This window comes from Medicago sativa, chromosome 1 (assembly GCF_051527215.1).
Source record: "Medicago sativa cultivar Bolivia chromosome 1, Bolivia_mono, whole genome shotgun sequence".
NCBI lineage: Eukaryota > Viridiplantae > Streptophyta > Magnoliopsida > Fabales > Fabaceae > Medicago > Medicago sativa.
Window position 1 is genome coordinate 51,311,921 of NC_140749.1, and position 10,761 is coordinate 51,322,681.

General features: G+C 34.4%; 1 protein-coding gene across 1 annotated transcript; it reads right to left on the reverse strand.

The window, feature by feature from the left end:
• Window positions 1-10,428: 10,428 nt before the first annotated feature.
• LOC146955178 (uncharacterized) lies at window positions 10,429-10,761 on the reverse strand. Its single transcript, XM_085747928.1, has one exon. It carries the CDS (start codon window positions 10,759-10,761, stop codon window positions 10,429-10,431), a length of 333 nt encoding a protein of 110 aa, XP_085604054.1.

Sequence of the window (10,761 nt, forward strand, 5' to 3'; positions counted from 1 at the left end):
CACTATAACAATAACAAAAAAAAAATTAAATAAAAACTGGAAAAAATTATAAAAATTCATAGAAAAATTTATAGAAATGTAATCGCACAAATCGGCTCTGCAAAATCATAGAATATAAGATCAGCAGATTCCTATCAAAACTTTTTTCTCGACTATCATCACCCAAGTCTGATGAATTTTGCGTAGCTAATTGTCAGTTCATGACTGGAAACTGGAAACTTTCATCATGAGTGTGCAGATATACTATACTCAAGATCTGGTTTTCATCATGGTCTGGACCCAAATGTGGAGATTGTACCCAAGTGAGTAGATATTTTATTAATCTGGCTAGTAAGTCGTTTTCTGCTGCCTTTGTTCATCTAGATTTTGTAATTGATTCTTGTCTTGTCTTATGTTTGTTAGGGGTTCCCTCAGCTGGGGCAGTAAATCACCATCTTCGGCATTAAATGCATGGGGTTCTTCTGTATCTCCAAGTGCCAGTGGTGGGACTAGTTCACCAAGTCAACTAAGTGCCCGTCCATCATCTGGTGGAAGTGGAACCCGGCCTTCAACTTCTGGTAGTGATAGAGCCTCTGAGCTAACTAGTAAAGCATGGGGGTCAAATTAACTCTCGGCCTTCATCATCATCTAGTGTACCAACATCAAGTCAGACTTCTCAGGCACCACTGCGTCCTCGCAGTGCTGAAACAAGACCTGGTAATTCAGAATTATCTCGATTTGCTGAACACGTGACTGAAAATTCAGTGGCTCGGAATGTTGCTAGAGCTACAGAAAAACTGGTAGGCTTCTGTTCTTTTTTGCAGTTGAGGCTTATGATACTATCATTGGTCACTTTATACAATGCTTTTGTTGTGATATATGGTATTAATAGATTTTTTTGATTGATTTAACCAATGTTTTAGATGTTGCATGGACAATGACAACAATTGACGTGGAAGTTTATTCTTCTGTAGCCAATAATTTTCTATTTTATAGAATCTACCTTACTATGGTTTAGGAACAATACATAGCTTGTCACTGGGCATAGTTTCTAGGGTAAGATTAATGGAAGTATTAGAATATCAAGGTTTGATTGATGGAGATGGAATTAATGGTGGGTTTGTGATGGATTTGAATGCATCAAGGGACGCGAAAGCTTTCTTCTGTCGCGAAAGCGTCCCTGGTTCTGTACTACCATTTTCTGAATTTTGTTTAGTGCACCAGATGTCTGTTCTGATCATTTTAATATGTTCCCTTGATTTATTAAGAATTGTTTATGAGGTAGAAATTATATATGGAAGTAGAATGATGTGAACTCTTGAATAAAATGCATTCTAATATGCTAGATTGATTCCTTTTTGTCGTTGACGTTGTTGTATCATCTGATGTCGAAGTTGGGGAGTGTGTCATAATTGTTTAGGCACATATGTTGTTGTTGTAGTCGTTGTTGAAGTTGTATGTTGATATACACAAGTTGAGTCCATTTGCATACTCACATCTGTTGGGGGCTTATGCCCTGGAATGTTCATCATTCACCCCTGGAATGTTCATCATTCACCCGTTGGGGGGCTCATGCCCTGGAATGTTTATCATTCACTTGTTGGGGGCTTATGCCCTGGGATGCTTTAACCATCCAATTTGTTGGGGGCTTATGCCCTGGAATGCTTAGCATTCAACGCGCGTAGATTGGTACCACCTGCATGATGCATTAGTTGTTGTTGTCGTAGCATTGTTGAGTTGTTGTTGTCGTTGTAGCATTGTCGAGTTGTTGTCGTTGTCGCATTGTCGAGTTGTCGGTGTCGTTGTGGATAACGTTGTTTTGTTGCTGTACCTTGTTGCTGAAAATAATTATGTTGTTGCTTATGTATTCATTTATATACATTATTAATGATGTCTGTTGTGATATGCTTTGTTGTTTTCATTAATTTGATGAATTATATATTATTATTATTGGATAAGTTTCTCACCCCTTCTGCTTGAAAACGTTGCCCTTCGTATGGGTAACTTGCAGGTAATGATGGCTTGTAGGTTTGGTCGGCTCAAGTGTCTAGGGCTCTGATACATATTAGGATGGGGATTCGTCGCGACTGTTTTTGTTTTCTTCATTTCTTTTATGTATCATATTTTTGGTAAAAGACTTAATAATGGAGTTTATCGTTGTCGAAAATAATGTTGACTATGTTGAGGCCTTTGTGCCAAGATTTTCATTGACGTTGGATTTGGTTGAAATTGTATTTTCTAAAGAATTATTCCGCTGCATGTTTTGGAGATATTTTAAATATTGGTTTAAATAAATAGCTATTTTCTATTTATGAAATTTTGAAAAGAAGTGTGACACTCCGTTGTGTGATTACTCTGATTTTATTTATTAATATTACGTCGTTGGGAGAACGGGGTGTTACAGTCAACACAAGCTAAAGAGGGAGAAGAGAGAAAAATTATTTGACAACTCAAGAGAACTTTTTGTGTGAGTAGAAGTGTTTGCCAAAGCCTCTATTTATAGTGCAAAAAGGAGTGACGATTTTTTTTTTAAAAGGAAAACCAGTTTAATGGAAATTGATGGTGATTTATGGTGATTTGAATTGGCTTCTAAAGTGGGAGAGTTGACATGTGAAAATGACATGATTGATGGCACAGTTGAGATGAAAATTATTTTGGACCTTGGACATTTTCTTTTTGGACTTATTCTAAGTAATAAATAAAAAAGAAAATAAAATAACCTAAATAAAAAAAACAAAATAAAATAAAAATAAAAGTAAAATAAAAGATGGAAATAAAAAAATAAAAAAGAATAAAAATAAAACATAAAAAATACTAATAATAAAAATAAAATAGGGCCTTGATGGCCCAATAAGCTTTATGTTCTAGCTCGACTGGAAGATGACATGCCTTCCCATAGACTAATTGATAGGGTGAGAACCCAAGATGAGTCTTAAAGGCTGTCCTATATGCCCACAATGCGTCATCTAATTTCTTAGACCAATCTTTCCTATTTGACGCAACTGTCTTCTCTAGTATCTGTTTCAGCTGTCGGTTTGAAACCTCTACTTGACCACTACCCTGATCCAGCGCGTGAATGACCATGCTATAAATGTGCACCCTCAGATCCAGGCCGTCTGATCTTAAATCAGACGACCATCATCACATCACTCCGTGATCAGATTAGGGCCGTTGATCAAATCAACGGCCCATATTCAATCTCTGTGGCCCAAACACTTGGTCCTTCTGTCTTTTCTTACTTTCTGCACCCCCACTTTTTAACTGTTTGCACCCCCTGTCTTTTTTATTATTTGTTTTACTTTCATAATTTATTTTTTATTGTTATTTATGTTTATTGTTATTTATTTAAAGCATTTAATTTTTTTCAATTATTATTTGGATTTAGATTGTATTTTAGGAAGTTGTAATGTAAAAAAAAAATCAAAGAAAATATGCATGTCTTTACTTTATTTATTAATGCTTTTATATATTAAAAATGAAAAAATATTAGGTTTAGTTTCCGTTATTATCCAAGGGAAAAGGACTCGTTTTGACCTAGCGTCACTACGGATTTCTCACACGTTTTAATCGTCGTTGTCGCGTTATTATTCGGAGGTCAAGCTATTTAGTTAGCATAGACTCGCTAATTTTATTTCACGACTGAACTTTTAATTTTTCAAAAGAAAGGGAAAAAGTTCTAAATTACCACATTTTTAAAGGATTTAGGGTTCGGGGGTTAGTTATATTTAGGGAAGGTGTTAGCACCCTAAATATCCATAGTATTCAATGGGACCTCTTGATTTTATTCATTTTTGCGCTATAACTTACTTGCTTAGAGAATGGAATTAAAGTGGTGATTAAAAGAAAAAAGAAAATTATTTTTTACATTTTTTATTTGATTTGGAAGGACTAGGTCATTTGCCTACGTATCCGTGGGGGATCAAAACCTCGTAGTTTCGGGGTAAAAACACCGTTTGATTTGTTTTATGTTTTTTATTAGTTTTGAAAAAAAGTTTTAAAGTAAAAAGCCAAAGTGGCAAAAAGATTTCGTTTGTATTTTTTTATATTAAAAGAAAAATGACTCAAAGCATAATTAAATTGATTGAAATTTGATTACGAAAATAAAATAAAAATGGGAGTCACTTGATTGAAAATCAAGATTTATTATGAAAATGATTTTTTGTGATTTTTGGTTATTTGCATGTTTTTTGTTCTTTTTATGATAAAAATAAACGCGAGGAGGTTTTCGTAAACACGTTGGATCAATACAAAAACCCTTTTCTAACCTAATATTTTTTGCATTTTTCAATATATAAAAGCGGAATAAATAAAGGACACATGCATGATTTTCTCATTTATAATTACATAGGTCCTAAGTACATTCTAAATCCACAAATAAATAAATGACAAAATTAAAATGCTCATGATGATAATAAATATAAATAAAATGCAATGTAAAAATGCTAAAAGGAAATAAAATGCAAGAAAATAAAAGACATGGACAACCGAAGGGACAAAAGTACCGAAGGGACTTTTCCGAAGGTCTACAAAAAGGGGCAGGACACTTTCGCGAGCGAAGCACGCTTTCGCGTCCAAAATGTCGTAACTCAGGATGAGGACGCTTTCTGCACGCTAATGGGACGCTTTAGCGTCCTCAGCAAATGGGTAGGACGCTTTCGCGTCCTGCTTCAGGTTTCAGAAAAATTGCGATTTCAACATAGTTTCACCCCAAAAATCCTAGCTTTGATCCCTTAATCACCCAAATTGGTTTACAAACATGTTTGCAGGTTTAATAGACAACATAGGGGATAAAACAACATACAATCATGCAGTTCAACAACAAGTTTCATCATAATTCATCATCTAACATAACTTCTCAAACGAACAAAAAATGAACAAAAAATGTGAATGTTTTCTAGATTAGCCTGATAGAAAATCGGTGGCCTGACAAATCGGGGGACGATTTTTGCAGAACTAGAACTGGAAATTCAGATCAGAAATTGGTGGCCGATTTTGACAATTCGGTGGTCGATTTTTGGCTTCTTAGCAGTTAATAAATCAGTTTAACAATGCATTTTTCGCTTAAGAATCACTCTTAAATCCCAATTTTCATCAACCCAAATTTCAAAATTGATAGAAAACTCTACATATGATTATACTATGAACTGAACACCAACTGGACATGAATTTGATAGACTCTTATTCAACTAACAACCTATAACGACTTCAAACCCCAATTCTCAAATTCTCACAAACTCAACCTACAACATGTTAAATCTAATTATCAGAATTACAGACTTAATAATACTGAATGTTAGTCACACCCTTACCTTAGAATTACCGATTGGCAGCCTCCTCTCTTGGTTCTTCTCTCCTCTTGTTCTCTTCTCTCTAAACCTTGTTTTCTCCAAATCCTTGTCTTTGCATCTGTTCCTCTTTCAACCTAATATCTCCTCTATTTATAATACTAACTTATCTTCTTAAATCTAATTAGGCCCAATAACTCTCTCCTTTCTATTTCAACCCCCAAATCTACTTATTCTAATAAATACAATTCTCAACTAAATATAGTCTAATAAATAATAAAACCACCCAATAAAATACCAGCATAATTAAATAAATCATATAATTCGCATCACTCATATAATTAAATACCCACACTGAAACGCGCTAGATCAGGGATGTCAGTTAGAATAGAAAGAAGAATAAGTTGTTGGGCCTAAATAGATTTGGGAAGAATATTTTAGTATTATAAATAGAGAAGCTTAGGTTAGAAAGAGTTTACCAAAAACCGCTTTTTGGAAAAGAGGAGAACAAGAAAGAAGAGAAGAGAAGAGAAAAGTCAAGAGAAGAGGAGAAGACCTTAGGAAAGAAGAACGCTGCTGCTGATTCAGGAATTAATCTAAGGTGAGGATGAGACTATCTTACATTAATATTAAGTTGTTAAATCATTAGATTATATCTAACAAGTTGGGGAGAGTTTGTGAGAATTTGAGAATTAGGGTTTTGAGAGAGATTTGATGATTTGATGATGAAAACTTGTTGAATTGATGTAGAAATTGTGTACAGACCTTAGATAATCCATAGGATGATTATTGGAAGTAGTTTTGAGGTTAACAACATGAGATTAGGTGAAACTTGAAGAAAATCTGCATTCTGCCAATTTTGATATTAAAACTGGTATTGATCGGTGCGGAATTGGTCTTAGGTGTAAACACGAAAGTTGTAGGTATGGATGTTAGCTTTCTAATGCCGTTGGTCTCACATCAAAACGATTTATAGAACTTGAGTTATGGTGAAATTACTGCACGTAGGTCACAGTGAATTTTTATGGACTTTCAGCACAACTTTTTCGAATTTAAAATGAAAACTGGTATTGATTGGTACATAATTGGTCTTAGGCGTAAACATGAAAGTTTTAGATAATTTTGTTAGCTTTCTAGTGGATTTGGTTTGACGTGAAAATGATGTTTGGTCTTTGAGTTATGATGAAAATACTACAGGGAGGTCTTAGCGAAATTGTACGGTGACAACATTCTCTGTTTCATGTTTTTGTGTTTTGTTCATATGTTTCTGTTTTGAATTGATTCTTGTTGTAAACATGAAAGTTGTTGATATTTATGATATTTTTCCAGTAGATTTGGTTTGACATGAAAATATGTTGTGGATAATTTATTATGTTTTTACAAAGATACATAGTGAATTATTGTTGATGTTTAAATACGATGTTATATGAAGTTGTTTATGATTGATGAATATGATGTTTTAAGATGCTGTTTATTATCATTTGATATTGTTATATTATGATATGACATGAATTATTTATGTGATCCATATGTTGTCAAGATGCTAAGATGTTAAGATGTTAAGACGTTAAGATGATAAGAGTTGTTAAGTCGTCGAGTCGTTATGAAGGCATCAAGTTGTTAAGATGTTATGTTGTCAAGATGTCAAGATGTTAGGATGTCATAGATGTTCATGAAGTTGTCTAAGTTGTACGAAAGTTATGTCGTTGCATTAGAGTTGTGTCATTGCATAGTCAGAGATAGGGGCTTAATGCCCGATAGGTCCTTTATGACCTTAGAGATGGGGGCTCAATGCCCGACAGGTCCTTTATGACCTTAGAGATGGGGGCTTAATGCCCGACAGGTCCTTTATGACCTTATAGAAGAGGGCCTAATGCCCTGGTGGTACCACATGCATAATGAAGATGTCTAAGATGATTTGAGAAGTAGAAGTTGCATAGTCGAGTCGAAGTTGTTAAGATGTTGAGATGTCAAGTTGTTAAGATGTCAAGTTGATAAGTTATTAATGAAGTGCTATGATGAATGAAGACGAATGATTTATGATAAGATGTTACGTGAGTTATAATTATGTTGATATATGAAGTTGATTACAAATTTGATTATGAAGTTGTTTTCGGTAATGCTATGTTTTGATAATAATACTTATGTGAAATTACATGATGATGCTTATGATTATATTTGATATTAGGTGTTGATGCTTATAAATAATGTTTGATGAAATGTGGTGACGTTTGTGATTAATATTGTTGTTATGTGATGATTGTTGAAGACTATTATTTGATGTTATATGATGATGTTAAGATTAGTAATTGATAATATATGAAGATGTTTATAATTAGTATTAAGATAGTTTTACGACCAATATAAGAAGATTAATGACACTAGTTAAGGAAGTTTAAGTTGTTAGATATGATTAATGAATTATAAGATGTTTAAGTTGTTGAATGTACTTTATATGATTTATATGCTTAATATTATTGTTTGAGAAATCTCACCCCTCTGCTTGGAAATGTTGCTCTTCGTATGGGTAACTTGCAGGTAACCAGGATTAGTTGCGGTCGTGTGTGGACTCCTCACAAATGTGTCTTAGGTGCTCTGATACGTAACGGGATGAGATTATGTCTTCTATTTCTATTCCTTACGTATTACTTATGGATTTTTATGAATAAATGTTGAACAAGACTTGAGATTTTTAGGATGGGGCCTGCGTGCCAAAGACTTTTTATGTTGAATGAACTAATTCCGCTGCGAAGTTTTGAATTACTTATGTTAAATGATTTTGAAGAATAAATTGCTATTTATTCAGTTTATGAATTTTTAAGAAGTGTAGCATTCCGTTAAAGTTGAATTACTCTGATTTTTAATTATGAAATTTTTACATTGGGAAAACGGGGTGTTACAAGATTTCACAAACAACAATATTAAGCATATAATTCATCAATTACATTTAACAACATATACATCATCAATTCATCATAGCAATAAATATTCGTAAGTACTTCAATGATATCTCATGGATAACAACACATCAACTTACCGACTCAACAACTTAATAACTTAACAACTTAACAACTTAACTCGACTATGCAACTTCAACTTCTTAATCATCTCGACAATGCAAATGCATGTGGTACCAATCCAGGGCATCAAGCCCTCAACATATTTTAGCGTAAAAAGGCTCCCAGGGCATCAAGCCCTCAAAATAATTGAGCAAAAGCTCCAGGGCATCAAGCCCCCAACGTGTTGAGCAATGGCTCCAGGGCATCAAGCCCTCAACTTAAATGAGTATGCATGGACTCAACATCTTACAACTTGAAACATCATGAACATCACATATGACTCCAATAATTTGGACAACATCTTACAACTTTACGACTTAGACCGACATTTACAACCTTATGATATTAATAGTTAACAACAGCAGAACAGCAACATAAGATAGCATATAAAAAGTCCTTATATATCATATCAGCATTAAAGAGTGAACCACATCAACATAAACATCGTAAGTAATACATATAGTGCATATATAACAATATCACATTACTAATAATATTAATCATCTTAATTTAGGCTCTCTGGACAGCTTATAATATCATAAATAACTTTCATTCCTCCCCCAAGGACCAACTCAAGGCTACTCGTGCGAAAGGATCACAAGGAAACAATTCTAGGCAACTAACAACACTTACTCGCGAGGCGAGTTCAATTGCTCGTGAGGGCGAGCAAAACATGCTCTCTGGACCTCTCAAAAATGCTTGCTCGCGGTGGCGAGCGACTTTGCTCGCGGTGGCGAGCAACCTGGACTTGCTCGCTGTGGCGAGCGATGTGCTCGCAAGGCGAGCGATGAATGTCAGCTCGGACAGAATGCAGATTTTTCCAAAAATTCACCTAGTCTAATGGTTCTAACCTCAAAACTGTTTCTAATTATCACCCTATGGATTATCTAAGGTCTGTACACAATTTGTACATCTATCTAACAACTTTTCATCATCTAACCATCAATTCTCACTCCAAACCCTAATTCTCAAATTCTCACAAACTAATCCTACAACATGTTAGATGCAAATTCAGAATTACAGACTTAAGGTTACTGAATGTTAGTCTCACCCTTACCTTAATAGATAGAAATCGACAGCCTCTTGATCTTTTCCTCTTCTCTTGACTTTTCTCCCTTTTTCTCCAAAACTGATTGTACGTTCTAAAATTTCTAAACCTAACTTCTCCTATTTATATCACCTCATCTATTTTATCTTATTTCGTCTTTCTACCACTAAACTCTCTAAATTCACAAAACAGCCCCTCATCTCATTATTTATTTTATTTTCAAATCTTATTTTATTAAACAATAAAATAAGCCACTTAATATATCCACAACACATCATATAATCTCTAAAATCACATAAATATTATTAATATATTCTAAACTCAACAAATTAATCAAATAAACAAAACGGGCGTTACAGATTAACCTCTGCAGATCAGCCCGCAAACACACCTCTAAAAATGCGTATTAAAGAGAAATGACTAAATTTTAAACATAAAAAAGTGCATGAATTTTGCTCTTCATCCAGCACTTTTTGCTCGCTCCCAGCAGCCGTTCCAAATTTACCCTTGCGCAAGTTAACTAACGCAAGTGTAAAACTATGCGTTAGTTAAGTAACGCTGCGTCAATTAAAATGCGCAAGTGTAAAACTTTGCGTGAGTTAACTCACGCATACACACGCATAGTGTAAAACACTGCGTGAGTTAACTCACGCATAGTGTTAACACTAGCGCAAGTTAACTCACGCACTACTGATATATCAGTACAGCATTAAATGTTGTACTGATATGCATTGAATGCAATATGTGTCATCAAAGACCCGTAACCTTAAGATGCTCGTAATTGAACCTACTTACGCCAGTTTAACAATATTATTGGATAATACGACACAATCGATCAAAATTACACTAAAACATCGTTTTTTTCACAATCACATATTCACACATAACAATCCAAACGGTCCAGATTACACAAATTCGCCGGTGATGACCCGTAATCATTTAAACACACTTAATGACACGTAAACGATCCAAATTACACAAATTTGTCCATAAATTTATAAAATTACATAATCTCTCATAAACGGTCAAACATTACACTATTACACTTAAATAATGATTACACTTCAACGGATCGGACAAAAAGATACAAAGTATTATTCTCAACCATTACCCTAAACATGAAATCAACGTCGCTATCATCTTTGAGAAGTTGTGGATAATACACGGTCTTCCAGAAGTCCTCTTCCTTATCCTCCCCCAAGTCTAGGCCTGGAACATTTACTATCACATCACATGTTCTATGATTTGAACCAATTTGGATAAAGAAGGTGTCAAGCTTTGCCTTCAACTCGTCCAACTTGTCGGTGGGGTTTACAGTGAACCAAGCCCTCTTTTTCACATCCACATAACGAACTTCAAGTTTAACCGGATCTTGTGCATCTTCAGACAT

What these genes read in the sequence shown, in the direction of transcription:
- LOC146955178 (XM_085747928.1), bottom strand. Translation starts at nt 10,761, where the DNA reads ATGTCTGAAGATGCACAAGATCCGGTTAAACTTGAAGTTCGTTATGTG.